The sequence below is a fragment of the Hylobates moloch genome, unplaced genomic scaffold (genome assembly GCF_009828535.3).
Source record: "Hylobates moloch isolate HMO894 unplaced genomic scaffold, HMol_V3 SCAFFOLD_23, whole genome shotgun sequence".
NCBI classification, from domain to species: domain Eukaryota; kingdom Metazoa; phylum Chordata; class Mammalia; order Primates; family Hylobatidae; genus Hylobates; species Hylobates moloch.
The window spans coordinates 37,722,744-37,745,965 of NW_026652298.1; the positions used below are offsets into that span (position 1 = coordinate 37,722,744).

The 23,222-nt window shown below is 51.9% G+C and overlaps 2 protein-coding genes across 7 annotated transcripts in view; one reads left to right on the forward strand and one right to left on the reverse strand.

The window, feature by feature from the left end:
* HMOX2 (heme oxygenase 2) overlaps positions 1-7,628 on the reverse strand; it is a 43,101-nt gene extending 35,473 nt beyond the window's left edge. The window contains exon 1 of one of the 2 annotated variants that reach the window (XM_058434158.1): positions 7,431-7,628. The gene's annotated coding sequence lies outside the window, so the exon portion shown is untranslated. Of the gene's footprint in view, positions 1-1,344; positions 1,424-7,430 lie in introns of those variants that run through there. The other variant, XM_032144804.2, reaches the window with a different exon arrangement.
* Positions 7,606-20,222, forward strand: NMRAL1 (NmrA like redox sensor 1). 5 transcript variants are annotated; one of them, XM_032144812.2, is made up of 6 exons: positions 7,606-7,639; positions 8,111-8,186; positions 12,167-12,405; positions 15,529-15,778; positions 18,105-18,295; positions 19,953-20,222. In XM_032144812.2, the coding sequence occupies exons 2-6, from the start codon at positions 8,147-8,149 to the stop codon at positions 20,130-20,132; spliced, it is 900 nt and encodes a 299-aa protein (XP_032000703.1). In that variant the 5' UTR covers positions 7,606-7,639; positions 8,111-8,146; the 3' UTR covers positions 20,133-20,222. The 5 variants fall into 5 exon arrangements, with proteins under 5 accessions (XP_032000703.1, XP_032000699.2, XP_032000707.1 ...); XM_032144808.2 differs by lacking the exon at positions 7,606-7,639 and adding an exon at positions 7,640-7,658; XM_032144816.2 differs by lacking the exon at positions 7,606-7,639 and adding an exon at positions 7,652-7,867.
* The last annotated feature ends 3,000 nt before the right edge of the window (positions 20,223-23,222 follow it).

The following is a 23,222-nucleotide window of genomic DNA, read 5'->3' on the forward strand; positions in this document are numbered from 1 at the left end:
TCAAGGGATTCCCGCCTCAGACTCCCGAGCAGCTGGGATTACAGGCACGTGCCACCACATCGGGCTAATTTTGTATTTTTAGTAGGGACGGAGTTTCACCATGTTGACCAGGCTGGTCTCAAACTCCTGACTTCAAGTGATCTGCCTACGTCGGCCTCCCAAAGTGCTGGGATTACAGGAGTGAGCCACTGCAGACCGGCCAGCGTTTCTTTTTTCAATCACACTCCACCTTGTCTGGTTTATAGCGGCATCAACAAAACACAGTATGTAAGGATGGACAGCCACAGGCCACAACAACTGGCTCATCAGAAGCGATTTTTTTTTTTTTTTTTTAGATGGAGTCTTGCTCTGTCGCCCAGGCTGGAGTGCAATGGCGTGATCTCGGCTCACTGCAACCTCCGCCTCCCAGGTTCAAGCGATTCTCCTGCCTCAGCCTCCTGAGTAGCTGGAGCTACAGGCTCACGTTACCATGGCCCGGCTGATTTTTGTATTTTTAGTAGAGACGGGGTTTCACCATATTGGCCAGGCTGGTCTCGGACTCCTGACCTCAAGCAATCCGCGGGCCCCGGTCTCCCAAAGTGGTGGAATCACAGGCGTGAGCCACCGCCCCGGCCCAGACGCGATTTAAATGGCATGACACAGGCAGGCGTCGTGCAAAGACTGCGAGAAGGTCCCGGCAGCTTTTGCAGGGCAATTAACGCACCCAGAGCACTGCGCTCAGAAGGTAACAGGTAAACCCGCGTCCGGACTAACCGGCTGCCCCCACACTTGAGCCCTCCCAGTCCGACTCTGCTCCAAGGCGTACCAGGGTTCACTCGTGAAGTCACGACACCCACTCTAGGGGCACTTCGTATAGAGATAAGGGCACTAGAGGAAGGGCAGAGCCCCGGTCAATGCCAACAGCCCGGGAAACAGCCAAGCCGGGCTCCAATCTCTGCCGGCATCCCCTGTCTGCACCGCAGACGCCCCCAGCTACGACTCCGGGGGTCACCTCGCCCAGCACAGCCGTGACGCTGGGAGGGGGTGGGCCCAACGGGGACGCCAAAGAGAGCCGCTTAGGCCTCCCCGCGCCCCCGGGGAGATGACTTCTGGAGAGCGGCGTCCGGGGTTTCGCCCTCCCCTGACAGCCCCTCCACGCCCGTCTTCGTCCTTCTGCCCGGTCTCACCCAGCTTCCGGCCGCCCCCGGCCGGGTCTCCCCTCAGACCCGCGCAGGGGACCCAGAGGGCTGTGGCCCGGCCGAGCCCAGGTCCGAAGGCCTGGACCGAGGCAGGGCCCGCGAAGGACCCGGCGGGGTCCGAGAAGCCGGGCGGAAGGAAGGCCCCAGGAGGGCGCAGACAGCTCACCTGCCGCAGGACGCTGTTGCCCGTCCACCAGCCTCCACTCAGCGTGCCCGTCAGCGACTCCCTCAGGCGCCGCAGTCCCTGCAGCCCAGCGGACTGGCGCGAGGCCGGCGTAACGTGGGCACGCAGCGCAGGGCGGGGCCTAGGGAGGACACGCCCCTTGTAGCTGACACGCCCTTGCGGGGGGCGGGAAGCGGAGCATGTGGCTTTCTCCACGTCTCTAGAGGCTGCAGGCTCAGGCTCTGCTCAGCGGGATAAGTAGGCGTGCTTCGGCAGCAACACTAGTGTTCACAAGACCCGAGGTGTGTGAGGGTGCCTCAGGGCTGAGCACTTTTCTTCCCCAGTGTGGTTTAATCCTTGTACATCCACTCACTGATGTAAGAAATAGGGTTGTCAACCGTGGCACCACCCACTTGGTCACTTGCCAATGCAATCTGCGAAACTGAGTCTCAACTCTGACACCTCGGTTACCAGTCTTGTATCTGATCTCCCTGTTGCATTATTCGCATTCTTCAAACAGCAGCCAGAATGACAGAATGATTTTTTTTTTTTTGAGACGAAGTTTTTCTCTTGTCGCCCAGGCTGGAGTGCAATGACGTGATCTCGGCTCACTGCAACCCCCTTCTCCGGGGTTCAAGCGATTCTCCTGCGTCAACCTCCCGAATAGCTGGGATTACAGGCGCCCGCCACCACGCCCGGCTAATTTTTGTATTTTTAGTAGAGACGGGGTTTCACCATGTTGGCCAGGCTGGTCTCAAACTCCTGACCTCAAGTGATTCACCTGCCTCGGCCTCCCAAAGCGCTGAGATTACAGGCGTGAACCACCGTGCCTGGCTTTTTTTTTTTTTTTTTTTTGAGACAGGGTCTGGCTCTGTCACCCAAGCTGGAGTGCAATGGTGCAATCATAGCTCTCTGCAGCCTCGAACTCCTGTGCTCGAGCCATCCCCCTGTCTCAGCCTCCCAAGTAGTTGGGACTAAAGGTGCGCACCATCACACCAGGGAATTTTTTATTTTTTGTAATCCCAGCACTATGGCAGGCAGAGGCAAGAGGATTGCTTGAGTGCAGGAGTACAAGACCAGCCTGGGCAACACAGGAAGACCCCGTCTGTACAAAAAAATTTTAAAATCAGTCTGATGCGTGCCTATAGTCCCAGCCAGTTGGGAGGCTGAGGTGGGAGGATTGCGTGAGCCCACAAGTTCCTAGGCTGCAATGAGCTGTGATGTCGCCCTTACTCCAGCCTGGGCGACAGAGTGAGGACCCGTCTCTTCCAAAAAAAAAAGTCACCAGAGATATGAATATGAATACATAGCTCAAATAGGACACAATGGCTCATTGCTGTATTTTTTTTTGTTTTTTTTTGAGATGGAGTCTCACGCTGACGCCCGGGCTGGAGTGCAACGGTGCAATCTCGGCTTACTGCAGCCTCCTCCCCGGTTCAACCAATTCTCCTGCCTCAGCTTCCCAAGTAGCTGGGATTACAGGCACCTGCCACCATGCCCAGCTAATTTTCTGTATTTTTTTTAGTAGAGATGGGGTTTCACTATGTTGGCCAGGCTGGTCTCAAACTCCTGACCTTGTGATCCACCTGCCTTGGCCTCCCAAAGTGCTGGGATCACAGGTGTGAGCCACGGAGCCTGTCCCAATTTTTGTATTTGTAGTAGAGACAGTTCACCACGTTGGCCAGGCTGGTCTCACACTCCTGACCTCAAGTGATCCACCCGTGTTGGCCTCCCAGTGTTTTTTTTTTCCAAAGAGAGTGGGGTCTTCCTATGTTGTCCAGACTGGTGTGGAATGCCTGGAAGCGATGCTCCCACTTGGACCTCCCAAAGTGCTGAGATTACAAATGTGAGCCAGGTCGCCTGCCTGCTGTCTCATTTTAATGTCTCTCTGGGCCTTACATTTTAAAAGGACTCACATTCCTCAGATAAAATTTCTTTTCTTAGCCAGGCGCGGTGGCTCACGCCTGTAATCCCAGCACTTTGGGACGCTGTGGCGGGCAGATCACCTGAGGCCAGTTCAAGACCAGCCTGGCCAACATGGTGAAACCCCATCTCTACTAAAAAAATATATAAAAAATTAAACAGGCGTGGTGGTGGGCACCTGTAATCCCAGCTACTCGGCAGGCTGAGCAGGCTGAGGTTCCAGCCTGGGCAACAAGAGTGAAACTCCATCTCAAAAATAAATAAATAAATAAATATTTTCTCAAACTCTAATTAATGTCCACACTGAAGTGTTTAAGGGTGAAGGGCACTGGTGTCTGCAACTTACTTTAAATGAGTTTAAAAAGTAAGATAGTTGATGAATGGATAGATGGATAAATATATCTAGGTGGTAAATATATGGGAGTTCACCATTCAGATCTTTCAACTTTTCTATATGTTTACACATTTTCATAATAAAATTTTGGTGAAAATAATGTAACTGCAATAGTCTATTGCCAGATGTGCACAGCAAGTCAATACACCAAGACACAGGGTTGCAGCAGAGAGAGGCTCAATAGTAGGGCCAGCGAGGTGCAGTGGCTCATGCCTGTAATCCCAGCACGTTTGGGAGGCCAAGGGAGGAGGATCACTTAAGGCCAGGAGTTTGAGACCAGGCCGGGCAACATAAGAGAACTCATTTCTACGAAAAGTAAAAAAAAAAATGGCCTGGTGCAGTGGCTCACGCCTGTAATACCAGCACTTTGGGAGTCTGAGGCGAGCAGATCACGAGGTCAGGAGATCGAGACTATCCTGGCTAACGAGACCATCCTGGCTAACACGGTGAAACCCTGTCTCTACTAAAAATACAAAAAATTAGCCGGGCACGGTGGCGGGCACCTGTAGTACCAGCTACTCGGAAGGCTGAGGCAGGAGAATGGTGTGAACCCAGGAGGCGGAGCTTGCAGTGAGCCGAGATAGCGCCACTGCACTCCCGCCTGGGCGAAAGAGTGAGACTCCATCTCAAAAAATAAAAAATAAAAATAAAATAAAATAAAATTAGCGGTGCGTGGTGTTGTGTAGCTTTATTCCCTGCTACTGGGGAGGCTGAGGTGGGAGGATCGCTTGGACCCAGAAATTTGAGGCTGCAATGAGCTATGACCACACCACTGCACTCCAGCCTGGGCAACAGAGTGAGACCCTGTCTCTTAAAAACTAAATCTTAGGGCCACCCAATGAGGAGATGGGAGGAAACCTCAAATCTGTCTCCCCCAGGAATTTGGGGCTAGGGTTTTTAAGGATTTTGAAGTGGGCCAAAGTGTGGAGACTGTTGATTGGTTCAAGAGTGCAGAATGAAGCCATGGGACAGGGAGACAAAGGAATTATAATCTCATGCTGACTCTATGGGGGTCTTCAAACTGGTTGACATCATCTTTTTTCCTGGAATTTGGAATCTGAAAAATATCTTAAGCAATTCTTTTTTATTTTTATTTTTTAATCAATCTTTTTTTTATGATGCACTTTCTGCTTTCGTAATATCTCAAGCAATTCTTTTTTTTTTTTTTTTCAAGCAATTCTTAAATAAGAGCTTATGATTCTAGTGTCACAGATCCTAACTATAGGAACAATGGGGAGGCAAAAGGTCAGTTCTCAGTGACTTTCAATTACAAGGAAATAGGTAAAAGTGCACAGCCTGATTAGTGCTTAATTATAACTGAGTGTCTGTCCAGAATTCTTGTTAACAATGTGAGGGAGTCTTAAATATATTCATTAAGATCCTCCAACTTTTTTTTTTTTTTTTTTTGAGATGGAGTCTCACTCTGTTGCCCAGGGTGTACAATGGCATGATCTCGGCTAACTGCAACCTCCAACACCTGGGTTCAAGCAATTCTCCTGCCTCAGCCTCCCAAGTAGCCGAGACTACAGGCGCGTGCCACCATGCCTGGCTAATTTTTTGTATTTTTAGTAGAGACAGGGTTTCACCATGTTAGCCAGGATGGTCTCCATCTCCTGACCTTGTGATCCACCTGCCTTGGCCTCCCAAAGTGCTGGGATTATAGGCGTGAGCTACCGTGCCGGGGCGATCCCCCCCTTTTTTTTTTAAGACATGGGGTCTTGCTTTGTCACCTAGACTGGAGTGCAGTGGCACGATCTTGGCTCACTGCAGCCTTGACCTCCTGGCCTCAAGCGATCCTCCTGCCTCGGCCTCCCAAATAACTGGAATTACAGGCCACCGCACCCTGCCCACAGTCATTTTTTACTTTTATTGAACACAAAGAAATTACTGAAATCATGGGCCGGGCGTGGTGGCTGATGTCTGTAATCCCAGCACTTTGGGAGCCTGAGGTGGGAAGATCACTTGAGGTCAGGGGTTCGAGACCAGCCTGGCCAGCATGTCGAAACCCCGTCTCTACCAAAAATACAAAAAAAATTTAGCCGGGCATGGTGGCTCCTGCCTGTAATCCCAGCTACTCAGGAAACTAAGGCAGGAGAATCGCTTGAACCCAGGAGGCAGAGGTTGCAGTGAGCCAAAATCGCACCACCACTGCACTCCAGCCTGGGCGACAGAGCAAGGCTCCACCTTGAAAACAAAAAACAAAACAAAACAAAAAACTGAGATCAGTGCAAGCAGCAGCAACTTCAAAAGTGAGTTAGGGCTGGGCACGGCGGCTCCCACCTGTACTCCCAGCACTTTGGGAGGCTGAGGCGGGTGGATCCTTTGAGGCCAGGAGTTCAAGAACAGCCTGGCCAACATGGTGAAACCCCCCTCTCTACTAGAAATACAAAAATTAGCCAGGCATGGTGGTATAGCAGGATGAGCCGCAGACAAGAACCCCTCAGACACTGAGGTGTAGAAGGAAAGGGCTTTACTCAGCTGGGAGCATTACTCACAACTCCAAAAACCGAGCTCCCCAAGTGAGCAATCCCTTTCCCTTTTAAGGGCTTACAACGCTAAGGGGGTCTGTGTGAGAGGGTCATGATCAATTGAGCAAGCAGCGGGTACATGACTGGGGGCTCCTTGCACCGGTAATCAGAACGGAATGGAACAGGACAGGGGTTTTCACGATGCTTTTCCATACAATGTCTGAAATCTATAGATAACACAAGCAGTTAGGTCAGGGGTTGATTTTTAACTACCAGGCCCAGGGCGCAGTGCTGGGCTATCTGCCTGTGGATTCCATTTCTGCTTTTTAGTTTTTACTTCTTCTTTCTTTGGAGGTAGAAATTGGCCGTAAGACAATATGAACCCAGGAGGTGGAGGTTGCACTGAGCCAACATCATGCCACCACTGCACTCCAGGCTGGGCGACAGACAGAACCAGACTCTGTCTTAAAAAAATAAATAAATAATTGGGAGGCCGAGGCGGGCGGATCACGAGGTCAGGAGATCGAGACCACGGTGAAACCCCGTCTCTACTAAAAAATACAAAAAATAAAAAAATAAAAAATAAATAAATAAATAAATAAATAAAATAAAAGAGGCTGGGTGCGGTGGCTCCCAGCAATTTGGGAAGCCGATGTGGGTGGATCACGAGGTCAGGAGTTCGAGAACAGCCTGGCCAAGATGGTGAAACCCTGTCTCTACTAAAAATACAAAAATTAGCCGGGCACGGTGGCGGGTGCCTGTAATCCCACTTACTCGGCAGGCTGAGGTAGGAGAATTGCTTGAACCCGGAAGGCGGAGATTGCAGTGAGGGGAGGTCGCTGCACTGCAGCCTGGGCAACAGAGTGAGACTCCGTCTCAAAAAAAAAGAAAAAAAAAAGACCGGGCACGGCGGTTCATGCCTGTAATCCCAGCACTTTGGGAGGCTGAGGCGGGTGGATCACTTTAAGTCAGGAGTTCGAGACCTGCCTGGTCAACATGGTGAAACCCCCTCTCTACTAAAAAATACAAAAATTAGCCGGGCTTGGTGGCACATGCCTGTAATCCCAGCTACTCGGGAGGCTGAAGCAGGAGAATCTCTTGAACCCGGGGGGCGGAGGTTGCGGTGAGCCAAGATCGTACCACTGCACTCCAGCCTGGGTGACAGAGCAAGACCCTGTCTCAAAAAAAATAAAAATCATAAAATTTTAAAATTGAGTTAGGCAAATAAAATATCAAGCGGACAAGGCCTCAAGGGATAAGAGTCATGGACATAGCTTTAATTATCTTTGCCTGACGCCCAATACCTGAAAATTCAGATGTTCATGCAAGATAAAGAGGTAATTCCTTTCCTTCTCCCAGTCGTCACCCGTAGCATCCGGTTAAGCGGCTCTCCACCTTGCTCATTTTGGTCTAACTGGATTTACACAAATTCACTGCGCACGTGCCTGGGGCCCGCAAACCCGGAAAAGACGCCGAGTCCCGCGGGATCCAGGAGGCGCCAACTGCGCCGGAGGTGGGGTTTCGGCCGACAGGTCGGGATTGGCGGCTGCAGCCAGGGGTCCTCGGACGCTGGGCTTCCGGGAGCGGCGCTCTGCCGGGTGGTGCCGGAGCTGCTGGGAGGGAGTTGGCGCCTAGAGCGCAGCTCCATCCCCGCCTCTGTGGTGGACTCGGCCGCAGAATCGGGGTCCGGGATCCTGGAACTTGTCCCGGCCAGGCCGCGGCGAGGAGGTCACTCCAGCCGGTGGGACCCGGGCCAGGGGGCGGGTGACCGGAACCGGGGGAGGCGGGAAGGAGGAGAGGATCGGGCCCAAGGGAGACGAGGTGGGTCGCGGGACCCCGATATCTCGGGACGGGCATCTTGCCGCTCCGGGCCCAGCCGCCGCCCTCGACACATAATCGGTGCGCAGACAATAGGGGTGTCCGTTAACGCTCCTGGCGGGAACCCCGGCCCCACCCCCAACTCCACGCCTCTCACTACCCCCAGATCTCTCTGGACCGCATTCGTCGCCTTCTCGTCCTCATGGTGGACAAGAAACTGGTGGTGGTTTTCGGAGGCACAGGTGAGCGAAACCCCAGAGCCAGGGCGCCTAGTCCTGAAGACCGCCCGTCCTGGGGTCTGCAGGGAGGGGTAAGGTCACTGGGACCCCCGACCCAGCTTGGGGCTGTGGTCGCAGGAACGAGGCTCGAATTGCTTTCCAATTTTTTTTTTTTTTTTGGACGGAGTTTTGCTCTGTCACCCAGGCTGGAGTGCAATGGCACGATCTCGGCTCACTGCAACCTCTCCCTCCCGGGTTCAAGCGATTCTCCTGTCTCAGCCTCCCGAGTAGCTGGGATTACAAGTGCATGCCACCACGCCCGGCTAATTTTTGTGTTTTTAGTAGAGACGAGGTTTCATCATATTGGTCAGGCTGGTCTCAAACTCCTGACCTCAGGTGATCGACCCGCCTCAGCCTCCCAAAGTGCTGGTATTACAGGCGTGAACCATCATGCCCGACCTGCTTTCCAAATTAAAAAAAAAAATTACTTAACTTACTTGAATAGGAGTACTTGAACATGATACCAAAATTAAATATTCTTCCTAGCCTCCTCTTCCACCTCATCTATCGCTGTTACCAAGTTTCTTGAATATCCTGCCAGAGTAGATAACATGTTACCATTTTTTCAAATGATAGCATATTATTTCACTCCTATTTTTTCTTATTTATACATATTTAATATCTATAACAGCTTTATTGAGATACAATTCACATACTATACAATCTACCTGTTTAAAGTGTGCAACTCACTGTTTCTAGTGTATTCACAGAATTGTACAACCATCACCACAATCAATTTTAGAAAATTTCCATCACTCCAAAAAGAAACTCTGGCCCAGGTGCAGTGGCTCAACCCTGTAATCCCAGCACTTTAGTTGGACCAAATGGGCAGATGGCTTGAGCTGAGGAGTTTGAGACCAGCCTGAGCAACATGGCAAAATCTCACCTCTACAAAAAATACAAAAATTAGTGGGGCATGGTGTCCTGCACCTATAGCTACCTGGGAGGTTGAGGTTGGAGTATCACCTGAGTCCAGCAGGTCAAGGCTGCAATGACTTGATTGTGCCATTGCACTCCAGCCTGGGTGACATAGTGAGACCTGATCTCAAAAAAAAAAAAAAAAAAAGAATTCCATGAACCTGTGAACAGTTACTCCCCATTCTTACTCCTCCCAGCCAACCCCTAGAAAGCTCCAATCTACTTTTGGTTTCTATGGATTTGTCTATTCGGGACATTTCATATGAATAAAATCATAATATGTAGCCTTTTCTGTCTGACTTCTTTCAGTTAGCATGTTTTCAAGGTTTGTTCATGTTGTAGTGTGTGTCCAGGCTTTACTCTTTTTTTTTATTTGAGACAGAGTCCCGCTCTGTTGCCCAGGCTGCAGTGCAGTGGCGTGATCTCTGCTCACTGCAACCTCTGCCACTCGGATTCAAGCGATTCTCCTGTCTCACCCTCCTGAGTAGCTGGGACTACAGGTGTGAGCCACCATGCCTGGCTAATTTTTGTATTTTTAGTAGAGATGGGGTTTCGCCATGTGGGCCAGGCTGGTCTCAAACTCCTGACCTCAGGTGATCTGCCCACTTCAGCTTCCTAAAGTACTGGGATTAGAGGCTTGAGCCACGGCGTCCGGCCAACTTTACTTTTTTTTTTTTTTTTTTTAAGACAGAGTTTCTCTCTTGTTGCCCAGGCTGGAGTGCAATGACGTGATCTCTGCTCGCTGCAACCTCCGCCCCCCGGGTTCAAGCAATTCTCCTGCCTCAGCCTCCCAAGCAGCTGGGATTACAGGTGTGCACCACCACACCCAGCTAATTTTGTATTTTTTTAGTAGAGACAGTGTTTCACTATGTTGGTCAGGCTGGTCTCGAACTCCTGACAGCTTTACTTATTTTTATGGCCGAATAATATTCCACTGTATGGATAGACCACATTCTGTTTATCTATTCATCAGTGGATGGATACTTGATTTATTTCGACTTTTTGGCTATTATGAATAATGCTGCCGTGGAACATTGGTGTATGCTTTTTTCGGAGTCAGGGTCTTGCTCTGTTGCCCAGGCTGGAGTACAGTGGCTCAGTCATCACTCACTACAGCTTTGACTTCCAAGCCTCAAGCAATCCTCCTGCCTCAATCTGAGTAGTTGGGACTTCAGATGAGTGCTAACAGGCCCAGCTGATTTTTTAATTTTTTGTAGAGACTGGGTCTCACCCTGCTGCCCAGGCTGGTCTCAAACTCCTGGCCTCAAGCAAAACCCATCCCCCTTACCCTCCCAAAGTGCCTAGATCACAGGTATGAGCTACTGTGCCCAGCCTCAGTCCTTATTTTTGATGCATTTCCGTGTAAATTGCAGATATGTGTACACCGCCCTTCCATACTAAAGCATGCATAACATTAGCTAGAATTCCGTATTTGTTTACAGATTTTTTTTAATTTTTTTTTTTTTTTTGAGACGGAGTCTCGCTCTGTTGCCCAGGCTGGAGTGCAGTGGCGCAATCTCGGCTCATTGCAAGCTCCGCCTCCCGGGTTCATGCCATTCTCCTGCCTCAGCCTCTCCGAGTAGCTGGGACTACAGGCGCCCGCCACCACGCCCGGCTAATTTTTTTGTATTTTTAGTAGAGACGGGGTTTCACCGTGGTCTCGATCTCCTGACCTCGTGATCCGCCCGCCTCGGCCTCCCAAAGTGCTGGGATTACAAGCGTGAGCCACCGCGCCCGGCCTGATTTTTTTAAATTATGAGGTAAAATATACATATAATAAAGAATTTTTTTTTTTTTTTTGGAGACAGGGCTTTACTCTGTCACCCAGGCTGGCGTGCAGTGGTGTGATCACGGCTCACTGCAGCCTCAACCTCCTGGCCTCAGGTTTTCCTCCAGCGTCAGCCTCCCTGGTAGCTGGGACTACAGGCACATGCCACCACGCCCAGCTAGTTTTTGTATTTTTCGCCATGTTGCCCAGGCTGGTCTCAAACTTCTGAGCTCAAGACATCTGCCTGCCTCAGCCTCCCAAAGTGTCAGGATTACAGGCATGAGCCACCGGGCCCAGCTGCAATGCACAAAATCTTAAGGGTACATCTGACAGATGCACATGCCTGTGTGACTCAAGCTCCATTGAGATCTGAATAAGTTTTTGTATTCCTTTCTGTTAACTATTTTTCTTTTTTTTTTTTTTTTTTGAGACGGAGTCTTGCTCTGTCGCCCAGGCTGGAGTGCAGTGGCGCAATCTCGGCTCACTGCAAACTCCGCCTCCCGCGTTCACGCCATTCTCCTGCCTCAGCCTCTCCGAGTAGCTGGGACTACAGGCGCCCGCCACCACGCCCGGCTAGTTTTTTTTTGTATTTTTAGTAGAGACGGGGTTTCACCGTGGTCTTGATCTCCTGACCTTGTGATCCGCCCGCCTCGGCCTCCCAAAGTGCTGGGATTACAGGCGTGAGCCACCACGCCCGGCCAGTTTTTGTATTTTTAGTAGAGAGGGTTTCACTGTGTTAGCCAGGATGGTCTCGATCTCCTTACCTTGTGATCCACTTGCCCTGGCCTCCCGAAGTGCTGTGATTACAGGCATGAGCCACCACGCCTGGTCTTTTTTTTTTTTTTTTTTTTTTTTTTGATACAGATTCTCCCTCTGTCACCCAGGCTGCAGTGCAGTGGCGCAATCTCAGCTCACTGCAACCTCCGCCTCCTGGGTTCCAGCAATTCTCGTGCCTCAGCCTCCTGAGTAGGTGGAAGTACAGGCATGTGCCGCCATACCCAGCTAATTTTTGTATTTTTTGATAGAGGCGGGGTTTCACCGAGCCAAGATGGTGCCACCGCACTTCAGCCTGGGTGATAGAGTGAGACTCCATCTCAAAAAAATAAAATAAATAAAATAAAAATACTTGAATGAGAATCGTCGCTGAGAAGGTTTCCTGGATGTTCCTTGCTGTGGTGGAGCACTCCCTTCAAGGTTTCGCCCTTCAGTGGGACTTTCAGGCAGGTCTGACCTCAGAGGTCTTTTTGACTGTTTGTAGGTGCCCAGGGTGGCTCCGTGGCCCGCACACTCCTGGAAGATGGGACATTCAAGGTTCGAGTGGTGACCCGAAACCCTAGGAAGAAGGCAGCAAAGGAGCTGAGGCTGCAAGGTGCAGAAGTAGTGCAGGGAGACCAAGATGACCAGGTCAGCATGGAGCTAGCCCTGAATGGGGCTTACGCCACCTTCATCGTGACCAATTACTGGGAGAGCTGCAGCCAGGAGAAGGAGGTCAAGCAGGTGAGGGCAGGCAGGAGCTGCAGGGAGGCCGGGCCAGGCTAGGTGCAAAGCGCCTGGGAGGAGCTCCGCCTCTGCAGGGAGGGCCAACCACTGCAGGCCTTTCCCTCTTCTTCATGCCTCAGCCTGCTCTAGGCTTTGAAGCAGGTGGACGCTGTTGCTTTCTCATCCAATGCCTTTTTTTTTTTTTTTTTTTTTTTTGAGGCAGTCTCAGGCTCAGTGAGCAACCACACCTGGCCTATTTGTTTTTTTTTTTAATCAAAAATGTTAGAAGTTGTTTTTTTTAAAAAATAATTTCCACTTTTATTTTAGATTCAGGGGTACACGCACAGGTTTGTTACACTGGTATACTGAGTGATGCTGAGGTCTGGGGTGTGACTGGACCTGTCACCCAGGTAGTGGGCACAGTACCCAGTAGGTAGGTTTTCAACCCTTGCCTCCCTCTCTCCCGTGGTCCCCAGTGTCTGTTGTTGCCTTCATGTCCGCGTGTACCCATCCAAACTTGTTATTAGCCTTGACCCTTTCTTCAATTATGGTCTTACCTAGAAGCCCATTATATAGAGCGGACAAAGACAACTTCTCTGATTAACGCAGATCTTTTTTTTTTTTGAGATGGAGTCTGGCTCTGTCGCCCAGGCTGGAGTGCAGCGGCACGATCTCGGCTCACTGCAACCTCCGCCTCCCGGGTTCACGCCATTCTCCTGCCTCAGCCTCCCCAGTAGCTGGGACTACAGGCGCCCGCCACCACACCCGGCTAATTTTTTGTTTTAGTAGAGACGGGGTTTCACTGTGTTAGCCAGGATGGTCTCGATCTCCTGACCTCGTGATCCTCCTGCCTCGGCCTCCCAAAGTGCTGGGATTACAGGCGTGAGCCACCGCAGCCGGCCAGATCTTTTTTTTTTTTTTTAAGACGGAGTCTCATTCTGTCACACAGCCTGGAGTACAGTGGTGGAATCTCAGCTCACGTCAACCTCTGCCTCCCAGATTCAAGCAATTCTCCTGCCTTAGCCTCCCAAGTAGCTGGGATTACAGGTGCGCACCAGCACACCCAACTAATTTTTGTATTTTTAGTAGAGATGGGGTTTCACCATGTTGGCCAGGCTGGTCTTGAACTCCTGACCTCAGGTGATCTGCCCGCTTTGGCCTCCCAAAGTGCTGGGATTACAGGCTCTTATTTCTTTTATTTATTTATTTTTTTTTTTGAGACCAAATTTTGCTCTTGTTGCCCAGGCTGGCGTGCAATGGTGTAATCTTGGCTCACTGCAACCTCCGCCTCCCGGGTTCAAGTGATTCTCCTGTCTCAGCCTCCCAAATAGCTGAGATTACAGGCATGCGCCACCATGCTCGGGTAATTTTTTTGTATTTTTAGTAGAGACGGGGTTTCTCTATGTTGGTCAGGCTGGTCTCGAACTTCCGACCTCAGGTGATCCGCCTGCCTCAGCCTCCCAAAGTGCTGGGACTACAGGCATGAGCCACTGCGCCCAGCCCAGCAGATCTTATTTCTAATCCTGATGATTCCATGTGGGCTTCCTGGTACTGTCACGACAAAGGACCACAATCCACGTGGCTTAAAACCATAGAAATCAGCTGGGCGCAGTGGCTCACGCTTGTAATCCCAGCACTTTGGGAGGCCGAGGCGGGCGGATCACTTGAAGTCAGGAGTTTGAGACCAGCCTGGCCAACACAGTGAAACCCCATCTCTACTAAAAATACAAAAAGTAGCTGGGCATGATGGCGGGCGCCTGTAATCCCAGCTACTGAGGAGCTACTTCTTGCCCGGGAAAGCCCAGGCAGGAGAATCGCTTGAACCCGAGAGGTGGAGGTTGCAGTGAGCCGAGATTGCGCCACTGCACTCCAGCCTGGGCGACAGAGCTAGACTCTGTCTCAGAAACAAGAACAAAAACCACAGAAATCAATTCTCTAATATTCTAGAAGCTAGATGTCCAAAATCAAGGTGTCAGCAATGTCACCCTCTCTCCAGAGGCTTTGAGGCCAGGCTTGGTGGTTCATGCTTGTAATCCCAGCACTTTGGGAGGCTGAGGTGGGCAGATCACTTAAGGTCAGGAGTTCAAGACCAGCCTGGCCAACACGGCAAAACCCTGTCTCTACAAAAAATACAAAAATTAGCCAGGCATGGTGGCGGGCGCCTGTAGTCCCAGCTACTCAGGAGGGTGAGGCAGGAGAATTGCTCGAATCCAGGAAGCGGAGGCTGCAGTGAGCAGAGATCGCACCACTGCACTCCAGCCTGGGTGACAGAGCGAGAGTCCATCTTAAAAAACAAAACAAAACAGAACAAGGGGTTTGAGGGAAATCCTTCTTCACCGTTTCCGGCTTCTCATGGCTCCAGGTGTTCCTGGGCTTGTGACCACAAAGCTCCAATCCCCACTTCCCTCTTCGCATGGCCTTCTCCAGGTGTCGTCTCTTCTCCCGTGTCTTATAAGTACCCTGGTTACTGGATTTAGGGCCCATCTAGTTAGTGCAGCATGTTCCCATCTCAAGATCCTTCATGTAATTACATCTGCCAAGACCCTTTTTCCAAATAAGGTCACATTCCCAGTTTTCAGGAGTGAGGATGCGGCATATCTTTTTGGAGGCCACCATCCGAATCCCTGCATCACCTCATGCAGTAGGTAGTGTTGTCATCTGCATTTAACCAACGAGGTCAGGATGGTGCCATCACTTCTCTGGGGTCACACAGCTCGTACATGGGACAGCCTGATTGGAACCTAGGCAGCTGTGCTGCCTCTGTATAGCCTTCCAGGGCTCTCCAAGGAAGATGGCTGAGCTCCATGGACAGGGTGTTCTCACGCCAGCAGAGATGGGACGTGTGCATTGTCCTTTGGGCCTCCATGCAGGCCGTCCCCCTGCAGCCGACCTGCCCGCCCCTCCTATGTTGTACATGGTGGGCCAGAGTCGGTGGCTGGTAGAAGGCTTCCGGGGCTGTGTTAACGGGCGTGGTGTCGTGTGTGAACATCATTCCAGGAGAGGGGGCCTCCTCAGGGGTAAGTGGGGTCTGGCTGTTAACCTCGCAGATGGTGGTCGCTCCGGGATTAGAACACTGGGGACGTGACCAGGGACAGATGTCCTTCCTTTGAGCCTTGTGATCTCTCCTTCCCGGCCCTCCAGGGGAAGCTGCTTGCTGATCTGGCCAGGCGCCTGGGCCTCCACTATGTGGTCTACAGCGGCCTGGAGAACATCAAGAAGCTGACGGCAGGGAGACTGGCCGCCGCGCACTTTGACGGCAAAGGGGAGGTGGAGGAATATTTCCGGGACATTGGCGTTCCCATGACCAGTGTGCGGCTGTCCTGCTATTTTGAGAACTTCCTCTCCCACTTCTTGCCCCGGAAAGCCCCAGACGGAAAGAGCTACTTGCTGAGTGAGTGCCCTTCCTCGCACATGGTGAGGCAGAGCTCTCGCCTTGTAAAGCCATTGGTGTAGCAGACCGCGGGCCGCTGTCACGTGGTGTCAGGTTCAAGCCGTGGCTCCCTCACGTTAGGCCCAGGACTGAGCACGTCCTGTTAGCTTGCGGGGACTCAGCTTCCTGTTCTGTGAGATGGGCTTTATACCAACGTTCGCGGGGGTGGCAAGATCTACCGAGATGATGGTGACACGATATTCGCTTGGTCCATTGGAAGGCTTTACAGAGAGGACCTAGTGATTGTCAGTTCTCCTTCAAAGATGAGGAGGAGGGCCGGGCACCGTGGCTCATGCCTGTAATCCCAGCACTTTGGGAGGCTGAGCTGGGGAGATCACCTGAGGTCAGGAGTTCGAGACCAGCCTGGCCAACATGGTGAAACCCCGTCTCTACTAAAAATACAAAAATTCACTGGGCGTGATGCCACCCACCTGTAGTCACAGCTACTAGGGAGGCTGAGGCAGGGGAATTGCTTGAACCCAGGAGGTGGAGGTTGCAGTGAGCCGAGATTGTGCCACTGCACTCTAGCCTAGGCGACAAGAGCAACACTCTGTCTCAAAACAAACAAAACAAAACAAAACAAAAAAACCAAAGACAAGGAGGAGAGGATTTGGAAAATGAAGTTCAGTTGCAGATTTCACAAACTAGGAAAGCTCTTTCTTCTCAGTGCCCATTGGGGCTATAAACAGGTTAGGTGCACTGGCCCTGGCTGGGAAGGAGGCTCACCCAACCTGTGTCCTGCTGGTCACTCAGTGATCAGGGCAGGAGGGGTTGGGCCTCTGGCTGGCCACTCCTTCCTCTGCTTGAATGCCAGGTCACCCTCGAATAAGGGCCTGCGGGGCTGCAGATAGCCCATGGGAGTTCTGCTCACTTGGTGGGCCGAGTCTGGTGGTAGCAGTAGCCCCTTGGTACCACCATTTATTATAGTTTGCAAAGCTGGCCGGGCACAGTGGCTCACGCCTGTAATCGCAGCACTTTGGGAGGCCGAGGCGGGCGGACCACCAGGTCAGGAGTTCGAGACCAGCCTGGCCAGCATGGTGTGAAACCCCATGTCTGCTAAAAATACAAAAATTAGCCAGCCCGGTGTGGTGGCGCACGCCTGTAATCTCAGCTACTCGGGAGGCTGAGGCAGGAGAATCGCTTGAACCCAGGAGGCAGAGGTTGCAGTGAGCCGAGATTGTAGCACTGCACTCCAGCCTGGGCGACAGAGCAAGATCCCGTCTCAAAAAAAAAAGGCCAGGCGCGGTGGCTTATGTCTGTAATCCCAGCACTTTGGGAGGTCAGGAGATCGAGACCATCATGGCTAACTTGGTGAAACCCGTCTCTACTAAAAATACAAAAACTTAAGCCGGGTGTGGTGGCAGGCACCTGTAGTCCCAGCTACTCGGGAGGCTGAAGCAGGAGAATGGCGTGAACCCGGGAGGTGGAGCTTGCGGTGAGCTGAGATTGCGCCACTGCACTCCAGCCTGGGCGACAGAGTGAGACTCCTTCTCAAAAAAAAAAAAAAAAAAAAAAACCTGCAGTCAGGGATATCTCCTGCTCCGGTCTCTGAGCTCTGCACCCTCAAGCTCCCAGGTGATCTGAACTGGAAGCTGCATTGGCCCCTGTCTCTAGGTAAGGAGGATGGGACCCGAGCATTCCACAAGCCACACCCAGACACTTGCCAGCCTCCCCATCTACGAAACCTCAGCCTGGAAGGTTGCGAGTCATTCATTCATTCAGGATTTATCAAGCGTTTATCACAGACGTGCTGCACTAGGCCAGCCGTTGGTGTCTGGTTAATCAGGATTCCTGGTAAGTGAGTTGGTATTTGCAGTATCCACCCAGAGGTGGACATTCCAGCTTCCAGGAATTTGGGATATGACAGAGTACTTCCAGCTGGTGCCTCGGGATCCCTCGGGATCAGCGGAGACCCTGGGCTCCTGCCACACTCTCTGTAGCAGCTTTCAAAGTCCTTTTCCTTTGTCCCTTCTCCGTCATCCTAGTGCTCAGAGAGCTGGGCAGGCCCAGGTTCTTGGCCCCATTCTAGGAATGCAGTGACCCAGGCTCAGAGAGCCTCAATAGCCTGCCCTAGGTGGCAGTACCCGGATTCCATCCCGTTTCCTGACTCAATTCCACTGCTGCCTCTGTGCTACCACAAATAGCAAGACTTGTCTTAGCTATGCCCGAGTGCTGGAGTGTGCAGCTGACTGCTGGGAAGAACCAGCTTGCACCCTTTGGAGAGGGGCTCTGTCCCTACCCGTGTCTGCCCTTGGGACATGTGCCAGCTCATATCTCTGCCCCACAGGCTTGCCCACAGGTGACGTTCCCATGGACGGCATGTCCGTGTCCGACCTGGGTCCTGTGGTGCTCAGCCTGTTGAAGATGCCAGAAAAGTACGTCGGCCAGAACATCGGGCTGAGCACTTGTAGGCACACGGCCGAGGAGTACGCTGCCCTGCTCACCAAGCACACCGGCAAGGTCGTGCACGATGCCAAGGTGGGCCTCCCGCCCCAGGGGACTGAGGCATCCTCGTCAGGGCTTTCTAGCTCCCATAGGGAGGGTGTATCCAGGGCTGCCCACCCCTCTGGGCAGTGGATCTAAATTCATTTGTTCATTGTCAAAGTTTATTTTCTGCTGTTCCAGGAGCTAAGTGGCCACAGAGTGAAATTTCTGACTTAGATGTTTTGACCAAATAGAGAGAAAAGCTTCCAGGAGGAGGGGGCCATAGGAGCCAAGGCGAGGAGGGGTGAAAATGCAGGCCCTGCTGGGCTCCTCTGTGGGAGGGGATTTGAAGGGAAAGAGTCTAGAAAGATAGGCCCGGCCCCTGCCCCTATTGTCCTGTCTGGGTGGGCAGGAGGCCTACTGGACAGACTCTTGGGTACCTGGTTTCTAACGTTTGTTATTACCATTAGGAAAGTAAGACATACTCATTAAAGAATCTGGGAGGCTGGGTGCAGTGGCTCACGCCTGTAATTCCAGCACTTTGGGAGGCCAAGGCAGGTGGATCACCTGAGGTCAGCAGTTCGAGACCAGCCTGGCCAACATGGTGAAACCCTGTCTCTACTAAAAATAAACAAATTAGCCGGGTGTGGTGGCAGGCACCTGTAATCCCAGCTACTTGGGAGGCTGAGGCAAGAGAATTACTTGAACCCAGGAGGCAGAGTTTGCAGTGAGCCGAGATGCCACTGCACTCCAGACTGGGCGACAGAGCAAGACTCCAACTCCAAAAAAAAAAAAAAAAGAATCTGGGAAACACTGGAGTCCTTAAAAGGCAAAAGTTGGGCCGGGCGCGGTGGCTCACGCCTGTAATCCCAGCACTTTGGGAGGCTGAGGCGCGCAGATTACAAGGTCAGGAGATCGAGACCATCCTGGCTAACACGGTGAAACCCCATCTCTACTAAAAATACAAAAAATTAGCCAGGCATGGTGGGCCTAACTCCTGGGCTCAAGCGATCCTCCCACCTCCACCTCCCAAAGTGCTGGGATGACAGGTGTGAGCCACCGTGTCTGGTCAAGCTTTGGTTTTTGAGCAAGAAAGTGATGCAGGCAGGTCTCTGATTTGGAAGGGACTGAGATATTTTCGTCTCATGATCTGAAAATAATAGTCTTTTTATTTATTTATTCATTTCTGAGACAGGGTCTCACTCTGTTGCCCAGGCTGGAGTACGGTGGTGTGATCTCAGCTCACTGCAACCTCCACCTCCTGGGTTCAAGCGATTCTCCTGTCTCAGCCTCATAAGTAGCTGGGATTACACGCACCCACCACCAGTCCTGGCTAATTTTTGTATTTTTGGTAGAGACGGGGTTTTATCATGTTGGCCACGCTGGTCTCGAACTCCTGGCCTCAAGAGATTTGCCTGTGTCAGCCTCCTAAAGTGCAGGGATTACGGGCATGAGCCACAGCATCTGGCCAAGAACAATCTTTAAACTGATCTAGAATGTCAGGCAGGCTCAGGAGAGCAGCAGTTTCTGAACTTTTGGCTCTTAGTAGAAGTTTTCAAATGAGCTTGTACTGAGGACCTGGGTCAGGGACCGAGATAATAGTGGCTCTGGGTGTAGCAGGTCGGGAGACCCCAGCCCATCCGGCCTCCCCGCCCCGCCACCTCCCGGGGCACTGGAGGACGCCGGCCACAACAGGCTCCTCTGCTTCCAGATGACTCCTGAGGACTACGAAAAGCTTGGCTTTCCCGGTGCCCGGGACCTGGCCAACATGTTCCGTTTCTATGCCCTGAGACCTGACCGTGACATAGAGCTGACCCTGAGACTCAACCCCAAGGCCCTGACGCTGGACCAGTGGCTGGAACAGCACAAAGGGGACTTCGCCCTGCTGTGACTTACTTGCCTGCCTCGTGGCCCCTTGTGGGGGTCAGGAGCACCAGAGGGGCAGAGGCAGCAACATCTGAATAAAGCCATTGTTCTCCCAGATGGCTTCCAGGAGAAAAGGACTCTGCTTCCAGGACTTGGGTTGGGGTGGTAGCTGTGTACCAACACAGCGGTAAGTTGGGAGGGCAGTAAGGCGGGGGTCCAGGGCTGTACCAACACAGCAGTAAGGGGGGGTCCAGGGCTCTACTAACACAGCATTAAGGGGGGGTCCAAGGCTGTACCAACACAGCAGTAAGGGGGGGCTCCAGGGCCGTGCCAACACAGCAGTAAGGGGGGGTCCAAGGCTGTACCAACACAGCAGTAAGGGGGAGTCCAGGGCTGTACCAACACAGCAGTAAGGGGGGGGGGGGGCCACAGGGCTGTACCAACACAGCAGTAAGGGAGGGTCCAGGGCTGAAGGGATCACTTGGTGACTGGGACAAGTGACCTAAACGTGTTTAGTCAAACAGGTGTGAAGTGGCCTGTTCTGACCTCGGCTAGCAGAACAGCTCTGACCAGCAGCCTCTGTTCCCACATTTGAAATTCATTCACAGATGGGGACACAGCACAGGACACAGAGGAGCCCCAGGAGCTGAGCTTCTGACACACCCCTTTCATCTCGAGCTAGTGAGGCATCTGCACATGTGAGCTGGAGACAGGCTCTACAGGGAGGCAGGGGAGATACGGGCTTCTCCCTTTCTCTCCTCATCCTTGTCCTGGAAGGAACCGGCCTTGGGGTGCCATCCTGGACACAGGTGAACTTCAAACAGGTTGGAAAAAGGAAAGTCGGATGTGGCAGAGCTGTGGTCCACAACGCACAGTAATTGGACACTGCTGGGAAAAGGTGACACTGCCTGCAGCAAAGGCTGGGAAGCAAAACTGAAGGAGAAACAACCCACCTTGCTTGCTGGGGTGGGTCACAGAGAAGAGAGACAGAGGCCGAGAGACCAGTCATTTGCCTGAGAGTTTGTGGTCCATGGCAGCTCCGATTTTTTTTTTTTTTTTTTTTTTGAGACAGAGTCTTACTCTGTCACCCAGGCTGGGGTGCAGTGGCACGATCCCAGCTCACTGCAGCCTCCACCTCCTGGGTTCAAGTGATTCTCCTGCCTCAGCCTCCCGAGTAGCTGGGATTACAGGCATGCACCATCACGCCCAGCTAATGTTTGTATTTTTAGTGGAGACGGGGTTTCACCATATTGTCCAGGATGGTCTCGATCTCTTGACCTCGTGATCCGCCCGCCTCAGCCTCCCAAAGTGCTGGGATTACAGGCATAAGCCACTGTGCTCGGCCAATTTTTTTTTTTTTTTTTTTTTTTTTTAAAGAGTCAGAGTCTCGCTCTGTTGCCCAGGCTGGAGTGCAGTGGCACAGTCATAGCTCGCTGCAGCCTTCACCTCCCAGGCTTAAGAGATCCTTCCACCTCAACCTCCTGAGTAGCTGGGATTACCGTACAGGTGTGAGCCACCAAGCCCAGCAGTTCTGTGAATTTCAACAGGTTTAGGTTTGTGTGACTACCATCACAGTTTTTATTTTTTTACTTCCCCACCCTTGCTCTGGCACCCCCAGGCACAGAAGTTCATTCTATCCATTGACTGAAGCATTTCTTTGACAATTTTTTTTTTTTTTTTTTTGAGACGGAGTCTCGCTCTGTCGCCCAGGCTGGAGTGCAGTGGCACAATTTCGGCTCACTGCAAGCTCCGCCTCCCGGGTTCACGCCATTCTCCTGCCTCAGCCTCTCCGAGTAGCTGGAACTACAGGCGCCCGCCACCACGCCCGGCTAATTTTTTTTGTATTTTTAGTAGAGACGGGGTTTCACCGTGGTCTCGATCTCCTGACCTCGTGATCCGCCCGCCTCGGCCTCCCAAAGTGCTGGGATTACAAGCGTGAGCCACCACGCCCGGCCTTTCTTTGACAATTTACCAGTATGCTGGGCCCTAAATACAATGTAGCAAAAAAAGTTATGCTCCCTGCCTTGAGGAGCTTATATTTAGTGGGAGAGCCTGATAGAAACACAATAAATAGTTATAAATCCACGCCTGTAATTCCGGCACTTTGGGAGGCCGAGGTGGAGGATGGCTTGAGTTCAGGAGTTCGAGACCAGCCTGGACAAAGAGCAAGACCCCATCTCTACTTAAAAAAAAGAAATACAAAAGAAACTAGGGCCAGGCACATGGTGGCTCATGCCTGTAATCCCAGTACTTTGGGAGGCCAAGGCAGGTGGATCACTTGAGGTCGGGAGTTTGAAACCAACTTGGTCAACATGGCAAAACCCTGTCTCTACCAAAAAATACAAAAATTAGCTTGGGCGTGATGGCGTTTGCCGGTAGTCCCAGCTACTCGGGAGGCTGAGGCAGGAGAATCAGTTGAACCCAGGAGGTGGAGGTTGTGGTGAGCCAAGATTGTACCACTGCACTCCAGCTCTGTCTCAAAAACAAAAAAACAGAAGAAATGGTGGCAGGTGTGGTGGCATGTGCCTGTACTCCCAGCTACTCAGAAGCTGTGGTGGGAGGATCACTTGAGCCCAGGAGGTCAAGGCTGTGGTGAGCTGTGATTGCACCACCACAAGCCAGCCAGGGAAAGAGTGAAAACCTGTCTCAGAAACAAAACAAAACCCAAAAAACAAATTGACATAAGGGCTGCAAAAAACAAAACAGGAAGGATAAATAAATGGGGACAGGAGCAGCATCGGGGAAGTGACCAATAAGCTAAGGTCTGTAGATCATGCCCTTGGCCATATGACTGTGGACCCACTTCGCCTTTTACATTCCCAGCTGGCCGATTTGTGACCCTTCAAGAGTCATGACAAATAAGCAGAACTTCTAGTTAAAAGATGAGACCTGCACAGTATTTATTAACAAGCAAGAGTGTGAAACAGCCCTCTTGCAGGAGCCGTGCAGCTGCCGTCCTCCACATCAGAGCCAGCTCTGCAGTGCTGCGAACACAGAGGGGCAGGGGTAGCTGGAGGCCTGTAGGCCTTGAGCGGATTCTTGCACACTGAGGGGGGTTTGGTTGACAGGGAAGGAAACAAAGGCCAGCCCACCAGAACCCAAAGGACTATGAGTG

What these genes read in the sequence shown, in the direction of transcription:
- NMRAL1 (XM_032144812.2), top strand. Translation starts at nt 8,147, where the DNA reads ATGGTGGACAAGAAACTGGTGGTGGTTTTCGGAGGCACAG. An exon ending in CGGAAAGAGCTACTTGCTGA is followed by an intron (nt 15,779 to 18,104) that starts GTGAGTGCCCTT and finishes TCTGCCCCACAG; the next exon opens with GCTTGCCCACAGGTGACGTT. An exon ending in AGGTCGTGCACGATGCCAAG is followed by an intron (nt 18,296 to 19,952) that starts GTGGGCCTCCCG and finishes CTCTGCTTCCAG; the next exon opens with ATGACTCCTGAGGACTACGA.